Here is a 17666-nt window from a genome sequence, read left to right as displayed (position 1 = left end):
GCGTGAGCACACGATCTCAGGGACATTGAAGACGTGATATAAGGGGCGGGGCCTCAGAGATTGGAGGGGAGACTCTTAGGTTCTGAAGGAGTTTAGGTGAGGACACTGATGGAGGACTGAGGGGACCCCTCAAGAGGAGACTTTTAAGTGGCCTATGTCAGACCATCCCAGGTACGATTCTCAGCCGAGGCCCGTGGTCCCCATCTGTCGCCTGCCTCACTCCTGTCTGTGGTTTGATCCCAGCCATCACGCTTGTGGTTGAGATGGGTGAGCTGAGCAAGCCAAGCAAGCACAAGGAAGACCTTCAGGACCCAGGCAAGGCCCAGGGTGTGGTGGAGGCGCAGCTCTCTGGGGCCAAGGTGGGGGAGGCTGCATCTCTCTAGGCCTCCTCTGCTCCTGGAGCGGGGGCAGCCACCCTGGCCACTATTAGTTCCTGTGGGGTCCCCGGGCCTATGGGGAGACCAGCAAGTGGCAAGTCATGGCGTTTGTGCCCAGGGTCAACCACAAGGCTTTAAGGGCCTTCCTACCCCTGTCTGCAGAGGCTGCAAGGGAGGAGGAAGAGGGGGCCTGAGCCAGAGCAGCAGCCAAGTGATCCTTCCCTATGTGACTGAAGAGGGAGCAGTCAGCCTTCTCAGAAGTGAGGGCCCGGGCCAGCTGGGGGAACCGCTGTGTAGTATCTTTGTGTTCCTCTATCTACAATGACATGGAGATTCATCTCTGTTTTCTTTAGAAAAATTTCAAACTTTGATAGTTTAATAGAAGGCTGCTGCTACTGCTGTTGCTAAGTCACTTTAGTCATGTCTGACTCTGTGCGACCCCATAGATGGCAGCCCACCAGGCTTCCCTGTCCCTGGGATTCTCCAGGCAAGAACACTGGAGTGGGTTGCCATTTCCTTCTCCAATGCATGAAAGAGAAAAGTGAAAGTGAAGTCGCTCAGTCATGTCCGACTCTTCGTGACCCCATGGACTGCAGCCTACCAGGCTCCTCCATCCATGGGATTTTCCAGGCAAGAGTACTGGAGTGGGTTGCCATTGCCTTCTCTGAATAGAAGGCTAAATAACATTTAATGTCTTAGTTTGTGAGTGAGGATGATCAAAATGTTTGTAGTTACCCAGTTCAAGTACAAGAGAGTTTGCTCTTTTGTAAAAGAGATGGGGAAGTCTTCCATTTTGTTTTGTGACCCTGAAAGGGATACATTGGAACTACAACTGTTTTGGAAACGTGAGCTTACCTAGCAGCAATATTGATGGGGGAAGATTTAGATAATAATAAAGGTGATCATAGTGAATTCATGTTTCTGTCCTTTTGGGTTATCACTCTCAAAAACTAAGTTTTCTCTGTTTATTTGGATTTGTCTGGGTTATTTAAGGAAGTAGCAGACAATTAATCTGAGCCTTCCCCACTGGCTCATTTATTCTGAAAACCTTTAGAGCCTCTGCTCCCTGAAAGGCTGTGTTAGCAGTGAGGACACAAGAGGGAGCAGGACACACCCACACCTCAAGCGATGGTCTGAGCAAGAGCCACACAAGGAAGCTGGAGAGACGTCCCCTAGCCCCACAGAACAAGGCAACACAAGGTGGGGCTCCAGGAGGAGCACCCTGGGGTTGGTGCATGAACCAGGGTGCTTTGGGGCTTTGGGAAGTTGGGTTCTTTCTGTGAGAGGTGATTGTGATGAGGCTGCATGGTGGCACCCCTCAATATTGCATTGTGCCTTAGGGGTGATGGGAATGTCTGAAAGGGATCATTGCTGTAAGGTATCCTTTTGCATCTTGGATAAATCCCAAAGAGATCTCTTTCTGGGGCAGGAAGGAAAGGGGTCCTGGCTCTTGTCTGCTGGGGTCCAGCCCCGGTGGATCCAGGGAATTTGAAGGGTGGATGGAGTTGGTGAGGAAAAAACTTATTTATTTATTAATATAAGATTAGATTAGGAAGAAATAGTGTAGTAGGAAAATTAAGTGGAGGAAGAGGGCTGAATAACTTGGATTACACGGAAGACCAATAAAATTCCAGACAAGGAATTTGCACCATCTGCATTAGGCCACCAGCGCTCGCTTGAATATCTAAGGGTGCCTCGCCTTAGGCTCCCTTTTGCGCGGGTCTTAACAGCCAGGGCAAGTAAGTAGACTTGGTGAGCCTCCGCGCCCCAGATGGGAATTCAGCCTGAAATTAGAGTAAAGAGCAGAGGGAGGGAAAGGGAGAAAAGGAGAGAGAAAGAGACACAGGGGGGAGCCAGATTCCCAAGAAACTAGGCCGAGAGACTAGTCCGAGAAACTGGTCCAATCCTTTATTGTTCAGAAGGCTTTTTATATTTTTGATAAAACATGGGGATCAATGGGTAACACAAAGTTATGCAGCGTTAGCAGTCCAGACTCTTATCACAACCAGGCTTCTCTCTCTGCATACCTAATTGTATACACAAGTCTTAGGTGATTTACATCATCTTCTGGCTAAGAAGGGCCAATTAACATTTTACAGCCTTTTTTTCTGATAAGGGCTTGTTAACTAGAAGACTTATTTGTGTTGATCTTCCCAAAGTCTGGTGCCAATCTCAGAAAGCACTAAATAAAGTTACATTCTTACATAGCAAAGATACAGCAGTTTATAACAAGTGAAAGGAGTACAGTGATTTATAACAAAGGAAAAGTAATTAACTCAAAAGTCTAGTGTTGCTAACATCAAAATTACTATATTCCTTTTTCTATATCCCAATTACATTGATTAATATCCTTCAGGTGTTAAAAGATAAAGAATATGGAGGCCTGGCAACAATCATTGAGTCAACAGTGAAAACCCATCACCAATATGATTTTTAACTCTTTAGAAAAGGCTCTGTATCTTTAAGAGGCTTTTAAGCTTTGTGCCTCTGGCAGTTGGGGGTCTGTAAGCAATTCACAAGCTGTAAGAGGTCCGGGGAACCTGTTAGGCAAGCTAGAGAGCAATCAGAGGGGGTTTAACTGAAACATCCCTTTCAAATGCAGAAGACTAAAGCTCTGAGTTGACTTTTTTCCAGAGAATATCAGAAAAGTGGAAAAGCAGAGTACAAAGGCCGACAGATTTTTGTTTTTGTTTTTTTTTTTTTTTTTTTGGGGTACATGCTTAGGAATTTCCAGGGGGGCCCCTGACGTCTGATCACGCCTTGCGTATGTCAGCTTCCTTCCTCATGACCTTGCAATGGGCGGGATTCCTCACACTGGCTTCCAGCACTTGTCACATTGCTGTTGACCACAGGGGCAAAGGAGGTGTTTTCCACACCATATCTTCTAGGAATCCTGCAGAACTTTGGTCACACTCCCTTGGAGTGATGCCCAAAAAATCCATGGAACTACCCTCTCTTTCCTGGTACCGGGGATCCAGAACCCAAGGTGTTAATGAGCTTTAAAATACCTTCTTTTGTAATTGGCCATTAATCAAGGACTTGTGGGCCCAACAGAAGTAGAAGATATTGAGAAGAGGTGGCAAGAATACACAGAACTGTAAAAAAGGTCTTCACAACCCAGATAATCATGATGGTGTGATCACTCACCTAGAGCCAGACATCCTGGAATGTGAGGTCAAGTGGGCCTTAGGAAGCATCACTATGAACAAAGCTAGTGGAGGTGATGGAATTCCAGTTGAGCTATTTCAAATCCTACCAAATGATGCTGTGAAAGTGCTGCACTCAATATGCCAGCAAATTTGGAAAACTCAGCAGTGGCCACAGCACTGGAAAAGGTCAGTTTTCATCCCAATCCCAAAGAAAGGCAATGCCAAAGAATGCTCAAACTACCGCACAATTGCACTCATCTCACATGCTAGTAAAGTAATGCTCCAAATTCTCCAAGCCAGGCTTCAGCAATACGTGAACCGTGAACTTCCAGATGTTCAAGCTGGTTTTCGAAAAGGCAGAGGAACCAGAGATCAAATTGCCAACATCCACTGGATCATGGAAAAAGCAAGAGAGTTCCAGAAAAACATCTATTTCTGCTTTATTGACTATGCCAAAGCCTTTGAATGTGTGGATCACAATAAACTGTGGGAAAATTCTGAAAGAGATGGGAATGCCAGACCACCTGACCTGCCTCTTGAGAAACCTGTATGCAGGTCAGGAAGAAACATTTAGAACTGGACATGGAACAACAGACTGGTTCCAAATAGGAAAAGGAGTACCTCAAGGCTGTATATTGTCACCCTGCTTATTTAAATTATATGCAGAGTACATCATGAGAAACGCTGGACTGGAAGAGGCACAAGCTGGAATCAAGATTGCCAGGAGAAATACCAATCACCTCACATATGCAGATGACACCACCCTTATGGCAGAAAGCGAAGAGGAACTAAAAAGCCTCTTGATGAAAGCGAAAGAGGAGAGTGAAAAAGTTGGCTTAGCTCAACATTCAGAAAACTAAGATCATGTCATCTGGTCCCATCACTTCATGGCAAATAGATGGGGAAACAATGGAAACAGTGGCTAATTTTATTTTTCTGGGCTCCAAAATCACTGCAGATGGTGATTGCAGCCATGAAATTAAAAGACACTTGCTCCTTGGAAGAAAAGTTATGACCAACCTAGATAGCATATTCAAAAGCACTTTGCCAACAAAGGTCCATCTAGTCAAGGCTATGGTTTTTCCAGTAGTCATGTATGGATGTGAGAGTTGGACTATAAAGAAAGCTGAGCTCCGAAGAGTTGATGCTTTTGAACTGTGGTGTTGGAGAAGACTCTTGAGAGTCCCTTGGACTGCAAGGAGATCCAACCAGTCCATCCTAAAGGAGATCAGTCCTGGGTGTTCATTGGAGGGACTGGTGTTGAAGCAGAAACTCCAATACTTTGACCACCTGATGTGGAGAGCTGACTCATTTGAAAAGTCCCTGATGCTGGGAAAGATTGAGGGCAGGAGGAAAGGGGACTACAGAAGATGAGATGGTTGGATGGCATCACCGACTCAATGCACATGGGTTTGGGTGGACTCCAGGAGTTGATGATGTACAGGGAGCCCTGGTGTGCTGCGGTTCATGGGATCGCAAATTTTCGGACACGACTGAGTTTCTGAACTGAAGTGAGGATGTGGAATTCCTCAGTAGCAAACAGGATGTTTCATAAATACACTAAGAAAATTTTCAACTTATACTATAGGGTTAGTTCCTCAACCATGTCTGACTCTGTCACTCAATTGACTGTAGCTTGCCAGGCTACTCTGTCCACGGAATTCTCCAGGCAAGAATACTGGAGTCGGTTGCCATGTCCTTCTCCAGGGGGATCTTCCTGACCAGGGATTGAACTCGGGTCTCCCACTATGCAAGCAGATTCTTCATCATATGAACTACCTAGGAAGCTCCATTTCCAGTTAGAGCACCTGTGAAGTTTGGGTGTGGAGGAGTGTTCTAGCAGGACCCAAGTTGCTCCAGGAAATAGAAGCATGAACCACTCTTTGCCTGTGTCCCAGTTGGTCTTCCATCCCTACCCTTACTTTTCATCATTGCTCTACCAACAAAGTTTGAGTCTTTGATTTTAATGCCCAACTACAGTCAAGATAATTAAAAGCTACTTAACACCGATTTCTGGGCATCACTGCAAGGGTGTGTGACCTGAGTTCTGCAGGATGCCTAGCAGATATGGGATAGAAAACACCTACTCAATCCCTGCGGTCAGCAGCAATGCAACATGAGCCAGGACTTCTTCCATCCTACCCCAGAAAGAGATCTCTCTGGGGTTTATCCAAGATCCAAGAGGACACCTCACAGCAATGTCCCATTTCAGAGTTTCCCCTCACTCCCACAACACACCTCATGTGACTGTGCCTCCTAGATCATCGCTCCAGGTGTGGGGGTGTCCTGCTTCTCCCAGTGTCCCCACTGCTAACAAGGGCTTTTCATGGAGCAGAGGCTCTGTAAAGGTCTTTGGAATAAATGAGCTGGGGAGGAGTGGGCTGCTTGACTCAGATTAATTGCTACTTCCTTAGATAACCCAGGCGAATCCAAGCAAACCAAGATCCCTTAGCTGTACAAAATGACACACAAAAAGTAAAAGAAGAAAGAATTCACTCTCACTTTTTATTTTCTAATTCTTCCACCAACTATATCACTGCTAAATAAATTCACATTTCCAAAATCATTCTAACTCTAATTCCATGTTATTCTGTGCAGGACCACGAAATAAAATGAAAGCATTTCCAATTTCTTTTATAAAACAGGAAAATTCTTGTTCTTCAACTGGCAAAGTACACACACACTGTGATCAACGTCACTGACATAGTTAGAAACTGGAACACAGTGTCTTCTATCGAAAGGAATAACATTTGAAAAATTCCTAAAGAAAACAGAGATGAGTCTCCATGTCACTGTAGAGAACAGGAACACGAAGATGCCACACACTGGGTTCCCCCAACGGGCCCGGGCTCTCACTGCTGAGAAGGCTGACCGCTCCCTCTTCAATCACAGAGGGAAGGATCAGCTTCCCCTCCTGCCCCGCCGGACGAGGTGTTGGACGTGGGCCAGGAAGGAACCTCGCTGCTCCTCTGGCTCAGAGTCCCCCTTTCTCCTCCCTCACAGCCTCTGCAGAGGGGCTGGAAGGAGCTGGGACCCCTTCAACTGACTCTGTCCAGATACGTCAGGACTTTAAACTTGCCGGTCTCCGCATAGGCCCGGGGACCCCACAGGAACTCGTAGCGAGCAGAGTCACCGTCAAACACCTGCTGGCACTCCAGGTACACCTCCCGCACCCACACGTGGGTCAGCAGCTCCCTGGGCTCCCCATAGATGTAGTGCTCCCTCCCGGGACACACTCCCATCCTGCTGAGTGCTCCCCAGATTTCCTCTGTAGGGGCATGGTTGTCCTCCACAGTGATCAGGCACAGGATCACCACCAGGAGGCCGGCCTTGGGCAACCCCTGCCCATCCCTCGGCATCTCTTTGAGGGTGAGGCCCAGGGTGGGGACCAGGATATAGGTGTGCTCACTGGGGTCCACCTCCTTCACCTCCAAACCAAAGACCAGCTGCAGGTACTCTGAGGCTTGACTGGGGACCACAAGGAAGTAGTCCTGGTAATCTTGGAGGACACTCTTCAGCACTTCTGCCTTTGTGAGTGGCTCCTTGGCGAGATACCTGCTGAGCAGGAATCATACCAGCTCATTCTTCTTCATCCGTAGTGCATCTCGGACCAAGGGCCTGTCACCTCCCTGGTCACGTGAGCTTCCTGATACTTCAATTTGCCTACTGAGGCCATGGTCTTCAAATTGGCTCCCTAGAGTGGCAGCCGTGACAGTGGCAGAGGGCCAGACACCCAGAGGGCTCTGGGGGAGACTGGCTGTTGCAGCAGCAGCCACTTCCTCCAGGGTGCCCCAGACCAGGAGAGAGGAGGAGGGGGAAGCTGCATCTCCTTCCTCCACCTGCTCCTCCTCCTCGTCCTCCACCTCCTCCTCCTCCTCACCCAAAATGAAGTGTGCCTGCATCAGACCCTCATCCCCTTTGGATCCTGAAAGAGTCTCTCAGGCTGGTGGAGCTCATGCAACCCAGGCACGATCACCGGGGTCGAACTGCAGATAGGAGTGAAGCAGGGGGACAGATGGGGACCATGGGCCTGCGGGAGAGGGGGGTTGTCAGTGGCCTCGGCTGAGAAACCCACCGTGGGTGGTCTGACTCAGGCCACTTATAGGTCTCCGCCTGAGGCGTGCTCTCGGACCTCATAGAGGAGTTCCTCCTGAGCACTCTGAACCCTGGCTACCCAAAGGAGGATGTGAGGTGGCTCCCCAGGGGGCAGCCAGCACAGCTTGAGGTTGAAGGGCTGGCACAGTTGGGGATTAGGGCCTTCTGGGGCCCCCTCTGTTCTGGGACGGGTAGTCACTGGTGCACACTCAGGGGAACCTACTCACCTTGACCCCTGGCACTGCCTGGACCTCCTCTGATTTCTGACCTGTGGACTCGGGCAAGTGTCAGAATTTTTTTTCCTCCTCTCTTAAGGGGCAGGAGGAAACAAACAACAAGTGTCAGGCTTTTTTTCCCTTCTATATACAAGAGTAAAAGGAGGATTCTTTTACAATTCCAGATTTCCATGATGATACCTGTTACCACCTGAACTTAACTTTTCTCAAACCTTTAGTTAAGCAATGTGTTTTTCCTATGGAAATATTTCTCTTAAGCAATGTTATTGAACTTATTTCATTATTTACTTTAAACTCTGTCTTTCTTCAAGTAGGTTCCACCCAAGACTCAGAGGGGATAATGGCTCAACAAACCAGTATGTTTTACTCATGGAAATGTTCACTTAAGCTATGTTAATGAAACTATGTATTTGTTTGGAAACCAGCCTTTCTTCAAGATTCATGTCAATTGTTTTATGGCCCAGGATGACTCACCTTGTGCCAATGCTATCTCCAAATGCATGTTGTGCCTGAGGGGCCTGGTGCCACTCTCTCAGTTTTGAGGCATTCCTGTCTCTAATGAGCAGCTTGCTGATAGGGCTTCCCTGATGGCTCAGAGGTAAAGCCTCTGCGTGCAATGTGGGAGACCCCAGCTTGAGCCCTGGGTCAGGAAGATCCCCTGGAGAAGGAAATGCCAACCCACTCCAGTACTCTTGCCTGGAAGATTCCCTGGGCTACAATCCATGGGGTCTCAGAGAGTCGGACATGACTGAGTGACTTCACTTTCACTTTTCACTTTTCAATAGGTATATAACTTCTTGCTATAAACTAACAAGAGTGTACTCTTTCTGCCCCCTTCTGATGTCTGTGTCAGAAGCTTTCTCTATCTCTTTCATACTTTAATAAAACTTTACTACACAGAAGCTCTGAGAGATCAAGCCTCCTCGCTGGCCCTGGATCGAATTCCTCTCTGCAGGCCAGGAATCCTGGCGTCATTCACGGCTCACAGGGACAAACTTTCAGTACTGGCTCAAGATGAAGCATTTTATGGCATGGCTGCAGTCAGGTCATCAGGCAGTCCGCCTTTTCCTTCTAGGGGTAGTTACAGTATCTGTAAAACTCAGAAATGTGGGACTTCCCTCATGATCCAGTGGTTAGGAATTTGCCTTCCAATACAGGGGACATGGGTTTGATTCCTGGTCAGGGAAGTGAGATTCCACAAGCTATACAGCAGCTAAGCCTGCATGTCACATCAAAAGATCACACATCCACAACAAAGAGCCCATGTGGCACAACTAAGACTTGATGCACTCAAGGAAATATTTTTCAAAAAGAAAAAAATTGAGGAAAAGGGAAAATGGTAGGGAGAGAGATGAAAAGAAATGGGTCATGAGTTAATAACTGATAAACTTCAGTGATGTGCATGTGAGTTTTATTATACTCTTTACTTCTGTGTATGCTTGATCAACTACCACAATCAAAAACTTAAAATATAAACTTAAAAAGACCAAAGGATAAGTTAACTGTAATGTCATCTAGCACAGCAGGCAGTCAGTAGAGAATGTCTAAAGTTGAGAACTACATAAAAAAGTTAATATAGATAGAAGCACAGTATCACAAAGGTTGAGGCAAACCATCAGACAAACTGAAACTAGAAACACTGAAAATGAGAAAGGGATGCTGATGGGAAGGGCATAGGACCTTTGATTTGTATTCTGTGCCTTTTATTCTCTCTGACTTCATTCCGGGTTGAATTGTGTCTGCCCACAACCCTCTGCCCCTAAAAAGAGTTGTTGAAGTCCTCATCCCTAATACTTCAACATGTGACCTTATCTGGAAATAGGGTCTTTACAGAGGTAATCAAGGTAAAATCAGGTCAGTAAGGTGGGATGTAACCTAATGTGACTGATGTCCTTATAAAAGGGGGAAATTTCCACACAGAAGGCAGGCACATACAGAAAGGAAATGTCCACCTGAAGGTGGAGGATTGGAATGATGCATCAACAAGACAATGAAGAGCAAAAATTGCCAGGAAACCATCAGCAGCTGGATGGGGTAAGGAAAGATCCTTCTCTTACTGGTTTCAGAAGGTGCGAAGCTCTGCGAATACCTTGATTTCAGACTTCCTGCTTCCATATAGTAAGAGAATACATTTTTGTTGTTCTAAGCCACCTAGTTTGTGGCATTTAGTCACAGTAGCCCTGAAAAGAAATACAACTTAAAAACATTTTAAAATGCAATGAGATTGATGAGCTATGCTGAAGGTAAGTTAAAATAGAAAATTTACTTGCACCAACTGGCATAATTCTATTGGTTTTGTTATTATTTTGCTGGGAAGTAGCAGCAGAAGGACAAGAGTGAGAGCGAATGCAGGGGACTCATGAGAGAGCAGTTTGGGTGACAGTGGTTAAGAGTGAGGGCATGAGAGAACTGATTTTAGTCAAAGTGGGATCCCAAAGTTTAAGATGTTTGAGGTGGAGCAGATCCTGAAAATGGAAAGTCTAGAATGTGGCCGTGCAGGTGGGGAGCTGAGGTGCAGAGAAGAGAGATTGTCAGAGGCAAGGAAGAAGTCAAGGAGCTATGAGTAGCATGAGCTGCCCAGGTAGACACTAAAATCACCCAGGATGATGGCAGGACTCATGACGCCAAGGACACCAGTGAGCCAGGTGCCTGAGTCTTCGATGAATGAAGAAGGACCAATAAGTGCTGTGTAACCACAGTCTCAGTGGCTGTAAAGACCACCCATTTATTAGCTCATAGCTTCTGGGTCAGAAGTCTGGGTGCAGCTTAACTGGGTCTTCTGCTCAGGGTTTCACAAAGCTGCCGTCGATGTGCTAGCCAGGGCTATGTTCTCATCTGAGGCCCTGGGTTCTCTTCCAACTTATTCATATTGTTGACAGAGTTCAGTTTCTTGGGGTATAGGACTGAGGTCCTCATTTTCTTGCTGGCCATCAGCCAAAGATTGCTCTCAGCTCCTAGATACCAGTTACAGTTCCTTGCCACACGGCCCTCTTACAGGTTCTCTCACATGGTAGTCTACTTCATCAAGGCCAGCAAGGGGAATCTCTCTAACTGCAGGGAAAGCCTGGCCCTCTTTTGTAAGATTCACCTGATGAGGTCAGAATCACCCAGGATAATCTCCATTTTGATTAAGTGAAAGTCATCTGATTAGGGACCTTAATCGTATCTGCAAAAATTCCTACACCTTCCCCACACACTATTGTTGACAAACAAGTAGTCCATTCCACCCATACAACATAGATTCAAGGAGAAGGGATTATACAAAGACGTATATACTGGGGGGGTAGAAAACTTGGAGGCCATATAGAATTCGACCTACCACAAACGAGCCCTATCTGGAACCTCGACTCCACCAGAGAACAGACATTTTAATTCCACATTGCTCCAGTTACTTCTTACTAATGACTAATGATTGCTATCCAGCAACTTGGGATTTCCTCCTCCTAGCAGGCTATCACCTAAATTCTGTCAGGCTCAGTTTCATGGCATCTGGAGAAACAGAGAATCTGGCCCCTGTCATTGGCCACTGTACACGCCAGCATCCACTGTACTGTGATGTAGCAGTGCATCCCACGTGGCCCTCAAAGACAGCACATCTTCATGCTGGCTTCCAATGGGGTGCCGTCATCCTAGCCTGGTTCCTAGCTACACCAGCCACAGCAACATCCTTTGGAGGGTGACTTTTTCTTTCTCTGCCACAATCACAACTTCTTCTTGGGGGCACAGGTAAATTCAGCTGCTTTCCTATGCTACTTTAGTGCCACAGGAAGCACAGGGGGCTGCCTCTGGCAATTCTGCAGCAGAGCTGTGCTGGTGGGAGAGGACTTCTAAGACTGAACACTGCCCAGGGTACAGTCCAGCAAGAGATCACAAGTTCTTCGGACCTGGGATTTCTATCATCCTCCCACCTTTGACCCTAACTCCTGGGGTGAGAGCAGAACACATGGGTCTGTTGGTCAACATCCCCAAATATCCTGCCACAGCAGAAGGATGAGGATTCGGGGAGAATTCAAGGCTTGTTTCAACCCGATCTGGAATCCTCAGATGGGCACTCCTTAAAGTCAGCCTCTGCCCCTTCCATTCACTGCTGTATGAGCAGGTCTGGCACAATTTGTTGGATTTCGAGGAATCACTGGGATGAGCAGCACAATCAGAAGTACTTGAGTGAGGAGGCAGAGCAGCCCAGGCTGTGCTCAGCGTGCTGCCAGTGAGGGCTCTCACCCTGCACAGAGCAGCAGGCAGCACCCTTGTCTCTGGGCATGTGAGCGGAATCTGAGGAGCCCGATGTGGACTGCAATTGCTACCACAAGTGCTGGGCACCGAGGGCCCCGTTCCAGGAAGTGGCTGTCTCAGGATGTGCTAGGCAGGTCTCTAACTGCCTGGGGAGTGGCTGGTGCACGGATCTGGATCTGGGCTGCCAGGAGGTGGATGATAGAGCAGGACTAGCCTGGTTTCTGCGGCTTCCCAGGTGGTGCTAGTGGTGAAGAACCCACCTGCCAATGCAGGAGACATGAGAGCGTCAAGTTTGTTCCCTGGGTCAGGAAGATCCCCCATTGTAGGAAATGGCAACTCACTCCAGTATTCTTGCCTGGAGAATCCCATGGACAGAGGAACCTGGTGGGCTACACAGTCCGTGGGGTCACAGAGTGTCAGACAGGACTGTAGAGACTTAGCACACACACAGCCTTGTTTCCAGATGCAGACTCCTGGAGGGAGTGAAAGTGAATTGAATTACAACCAGAACCTGATCCTGCTGAAGTAAAACCCAGTGGAACATGAGGGTGCAGAGGAAGGACTGGGCATCACTGCAGCCTTGACATTTTCTGAGCTTTGGGTTTCCCTGGTGAATTGATGCTTTTGAACTGTGGTGTTGGAGAAGACTCTTGAGAGTCCCTTGGTCTGCAAGGAGATCCAACCAGTCCATCCTAAGGGAGATCAGTCCTGAATGTTCATTGGTAGGACTGATGCTGAAGCTGAAACTCCAATACTTTGGCCACCTGATGCAAAGGACTGGCTTATTGGAAAAGACCTGAGGCTGGGAAAGATCGAAGGTGGGAGGACTAGGGGAAGACAGAGGATGAGGTGGTTGGATGGCATCACCAACTCAATGGACATGAATTTGAGTAAGCTCTGAGAGTTGGTGATGGACAAGGAGGCCTGGCGTGCTGCAGTCCATGTGGTCGCAGAGTTGGATACAACTGAGTGACTGAACTGAACTGAACTGATTCCTGAGTCTGTGCAAATAACTACCAGCCAGCAAAGGCCTGACCTTTCTTAAAAAAGTACTATCTCAACAGATACAAAGGAGAGACTAAATATAGGACGGGAGTATGAGATAGATGGAAGCATAGTAGCAGATACTCTGTAACAATTTAAGTATATATGTGGTGGCTCAATGGAAAAAGAATCTGCCTGCAATGCAGACGCTTGGCACGCTGCAGTCCATGGAGTTGCAAAGAGTTGGACACGATTGAGCGAATGAACAACAACCAACAGGTAATATTATCTAATCATCAAACCAACGGTTCCCCTAAATCACCTGCCATGATTCAGCCTCTTCACCTAAAACCAAATATTTTATACAGAATGTTTTCCAAGTACGGTGACTGCTGAGGGGCCCTCACGGGAAGATATGTGGTTCCCTGTGCTCCCCCATGGTCATGGGCACAGCAGGCCCCCATCCAGCATCTGTCCTGGGACTGCAGCCTTCTCTCGAGTGTTGAGGAGGCCCCCTGCTGAATGAGGATGAGGGGGTCCAGTCACCCCGGAACAGAGGTTCTCATAGACTACAACTCCACTCCTACTGGGACTCCTGGAGACTCTGGTCCGGGCTGTCAGGCCGAGCCCCACCTCCCCCACCACTTCCTCAGTGACTCAGGGAGTCAGAGTCGGTCTGAGGGCACAGTCTCATGTGGACAGAGGGAGGGGCCCACGTCTGGCAGAGACTCGAGGTGAGGACAGAGGGTCCCCAAGGGATACATGTGCGGCCCTCCCAACAGCCATGGGGGACCACAGGGTATGGCATCCAGATGTGATGTCAATGACCCCGCTGGAGGGGGTGAAATGAGGGCCTGGGTCACAGAGCTTGTGTTTAGGTCAGCGGAGTGAAGGAGTCCAGCTCTGCTAGGAGTCAAGGTAGAACCCTGAGGGGGCCACTGGGAGCCCAGGACATACAGGTCGTCACTGCTTTTAGCCCTGCGAGACCCCGACAGGCTTGTGGGAACGAGCCCCCTCTCTTGCTTGCCTCTCAGGGGTCCTGGCTTGGGGGAATGCTGGCTCTAAGGCGAGCGAAGTTGGCAGCTGAGGGTGGTGCCTAGGTGAGCTGGGAGTCAAGGTGACAAAGAGAAAGAGGGTTGAGGAACCCCTGTGGGATCATCTCAGCTCTGGGAAGCCCTGGGCTTGGAGCCCTGATATCATGTCCACAGTCTCCTCCCGGGGTCTCAGGTCAGTGATGGCCTTGATGTGAGGGTCCTGCTTCCGGTCAACATAGGGACATCCCCGGACCTGCCAGGGCTCAAGATGAGGACGTTGAGGGAGGACACAGGTAACCCCACAGGTCCTGGCACCTGCTGTCAGCCCTGGGAGACCCTGGTGGCATCATGAGCACAGGGTCGCAGAGACACTGGAGACTGGATGTAAGGGGAGGGGCCTCAGAGGGTGAAGGGGAGGATCTTAGGTTCTGAAAGAGTCTGGGTGAGGACCCTGAGGGAGGACTGCGGGGACCCTGGGCCTGGGATAGGTTGAGCCCAACATGCGTGGTCTCACTTCCTGATATCCGGGTCTCAGCCTGGGCTCCTGAAACAAGGGGCAGACTTCCTGACATCCGGGTCTTGGAGACACTGGGCCCCCTGGTGTGAGGGGCCGGGGCTGCAGTTGGGGAGAGGCGAGAATCCCAGGTCCTGACTGGAGGCAAGGTGAGGTGCCTGAAGGAGGACTGAGGGGCCCCTGCGTGAGGACCGACGGAACCCCATAGATCCCCACCCCGGTAGTTGGCCCTGGAGCCCTTGTGGTGAGAAGAGCGCACTAAGCCTGTCTGACTTCCTGACCTGCGGGTCTCAGAGAGACTGGGGACTTGGTGTGAGGAGCCGGGTCTCAGGTAGGGAGAGGACAGAGTCCAGGTCCTACCGGGAGTCAAGGTGAGGGAGGAGGGGAGCGCGACCCCAGAACAGAGGGGACCCTGGTAGTCCCCGGGCGGGATGACCATGTGCAGGGTTTCCTGACATGCGGGTCTCAGAGAGCCTGGGGCCCTGGTGAATGTGGCGGCGTTTCAACATGGCGGACGGCACAATCGCGGGTCCTGCCTGGAGTCTAGGCTCCATGCGGTGAAGGACTGGGGAAGGACCCCTAAGGCAGGGAGGGATCCTTGCTCTTGGGCGGGGGGTGGGGGCGGTGGGGGCCGGTGGGGGGGGTGGGGGCGGTGGGGGCGGTGGGGGCGGTGGGGGCCGGTGGGGGGGGTGGGGGCCGGTGGGGGGGGTGGGAGCGGTGGGGGGGGTGGGGGCCGGTGGGGGGGGTGGGAGCGGTGGGGGCCGGTGGGGGGGGTGGGGGCGATGGGGGGGTGGGAGCGATGGGGGGCGGTGGGGGCTGGTGGGGGGGTGGGGGCGGTGGGGGCCGGTGGGGGTGGGGGTGGGGATGGGGGCGGTGGGGGCCGGTGGCGGCGGTGGGGGTGGTGGGGGGGGTTGGGGGGGGTGGCGGTCTTGGAGGCCCCAGAGTGAGGTGAGCAGCTTATTAACCTCTTAGCGGGCTTAAGGTGAGGTGTTCTGGTAGAGGGTGGAGGCTTCGGGTCTGCAGAAGCTGGACTCCCCGGATACCGAGGGAAGACTGAGCAGACCCCGCCCCTCTGTTCACTGCTAGGAGACCAGGTAGGACGTGAGGAGAGGTGACCCAGCATCTCCCCAGCCTAGGACCCCTGGGAGGCCCTAGGCAGGTGCGGCCATATATGGGGCCCCTCAGCACTTTCTGTCCGGACTTGGCACTTGTTCTGAGTTTCCCTGCAGGCCCCCAAAGGGGGAAGGTCCAGGCCATTCCAGTGGAAAAGTGAGCACTACATGTGAGCCCCAATGGGACTAGCCACTCCAGATCTGGGGGGACCTCATAGAGTCAACCCCTCCTACCAGCACAGAAGGCCTACGTCTGTGCCACAGTCTACCCCCGAGGTGCCCCCTCCATTTGTCCCATAGGGGCTCCAGGAACCAGGAGGCGACGGCGGAGATCTGAGGTCTGTGTTTGAGGTCACGGAAGTGCCAGGAGTCAAGGTGAGGCGGGTGTCCTGAGTGTGCACAGGGGCTCCCAATCCCAGAACAGAGGGGATCTCAAAAGGCCCTAATTCCCCCACCTCGTCGGCCCCAGAACCTTGGGCTGTACTGGCTGCACCCTGAGCCAGAATTTCTCTTCCTCACTTGACAGGGGACTGACCACCAAGGAGGAGCGCCCCTGTAACGCCCAAGAGCAGCCCTCAAGGAAGACCAGTAAGTGGCCTCAGTCAGAGCCACCCGTGGCGCATTTCAGAACTGAGACCATTTACACTCTCTTCTCTTTCCCAGGTCAGCGGTCTCCATTTTCCCTCTGCCACACCCCCACTGGGCACAAGACCCCAGTCATCATGCCTGTGGTCCCGACGAATGAGCTCTGCACTTCTGAGGAAGACCTTCAGGGCCAAATCCAGGCCCAGGGCCCAGTGGAGGCGCAGCTCCTGGGGGCTGAGGCAGAGGATGCCTCAACCCCTGTGGCCTCCTTCCCTCCAGACTCATCTTCCTCTGCCGCTGTGGATGCGGAGGTCTTGTTCAAGCAGGCTGTGAATGTGATGACGGCTGAACTACTGGAGTTCCTGCTCCTCAAGTATGGCACCAAGGAGCCGATTTTCCAGGCTGAAATGCTGAATAGGGTCCTCAGGGATAACCAGGCCCACTTCCCACTGGTCTTCCGTAAAGCCACACAGTGCCTGCAGCTGGCCTTTGGCGTGGATATGAAAGAGGTGGACGACAGAGAGCACATCTATGTCATGGTCCCCACCCTGGGTCTCACCCTCAATGAGATGCAGAGGGATGGGCAGAGCATACCAAAGGCTGGCCTCCTGGTGACGGTCCTGAGCCTGATTGTCGTAGCAGGGGACCAGCTCTGTGAGGAGAAGGTCTGGGGAGCACTCAGCATGATGGGGGTATTTGCTGGGATAGAGCACTGCATCTATGGGGAGCCCAAGGAGCTGCTGACCCAAGTGTGGGTGCAGGCAGGGTACCTGGAGTACCGTCAGGTGCCTTACAGCCACCCTGCTCGTTACGAGTTCCTGTGGGGTCCCCGGGCCTATGCAGAGACCAGCAAGCAGCAAGTCAAGGACTATCTGCACAGGGTCAATGGAAGGCGTCCCAGGTTCTTCCCACCCCGGTGTGCATAGGTGTGAGGGAGGAGGAAGAGGGGCCCTGAGCCAGAGCAGCAGCCAGGCTCCTTTCAGGCCCGCATCCAGCAGCTTGTCCTGGGGTTAGGAAGGGAGGCTGATCCTTCCCTCTGTGTTGGAAGAGGGAACATTTAGCCTTCTCAGTCGTGACAGCCTGGGCCAGTTGAGGGAACAGGTGTGTAGCAGCTTTGGCTTCCTCTTCTCTACAATGACATGGAGATTCATTTCTGTTTCCTTTAGAATTGTTTCAAATATTATTCCTTTTAATAGGAGGCTTAATAAGCCTCAGTGTCTAACTATGTCAGTAACGTTGATCACAGTATGTTTGTGCTTACCCAGTTCAAGAACAAGAGTTTTGCTGTTTTGTAAAAGTGATTGCGAACACTTTCATTTTATTTTGTCACCCTGAATAAGATTACAT

The 17666-nt window shown here is 50.5% G+C and overlaps 1 protein-coding gene across 1 annotated transcript; it reads left to right on the top strand.

Annotated features, from left to right (window-relative positions):
• The first annotated feature begins 263 nt into the window (after positions 1–263).
• LOC128069450 (melanoma-associated antigen 10-like) lies at positions 264–17245 on the top strand. The gene is made up of 2 exons (XM_052662644.1): positions 264–320; positions 16520–17245. The coding sequence occupies exons 1-2, from the start codon at positions 264–266 to the stop codon at positions 17243–17245; spliced, it is 783 nt and encodes a 260-aa protein (XP_052518604.1).
• The last annotated feature ends 421 nt before the right edge of the window (positions 17246–17666 follow it).

Source organism: Budorcas taxicolor, chromosome X (genome assembly GCF_023091745.1).
Source record: "Budorcas taxicolor isolate Tak-1 chromosome X, Takin1.1, whole genome shotgun sequence".
NCBI lineage: Eukaryota > Metazoa > Chordata > Mammalia > Artiodactyla > Bovidae > Budorcas > Budorcas taxicolor.
The sequence above is the reverse complement of the archived record's forward strand: the minus strand, read 5'-3'. Positions and strand labels throughout refer to the sequence as shown.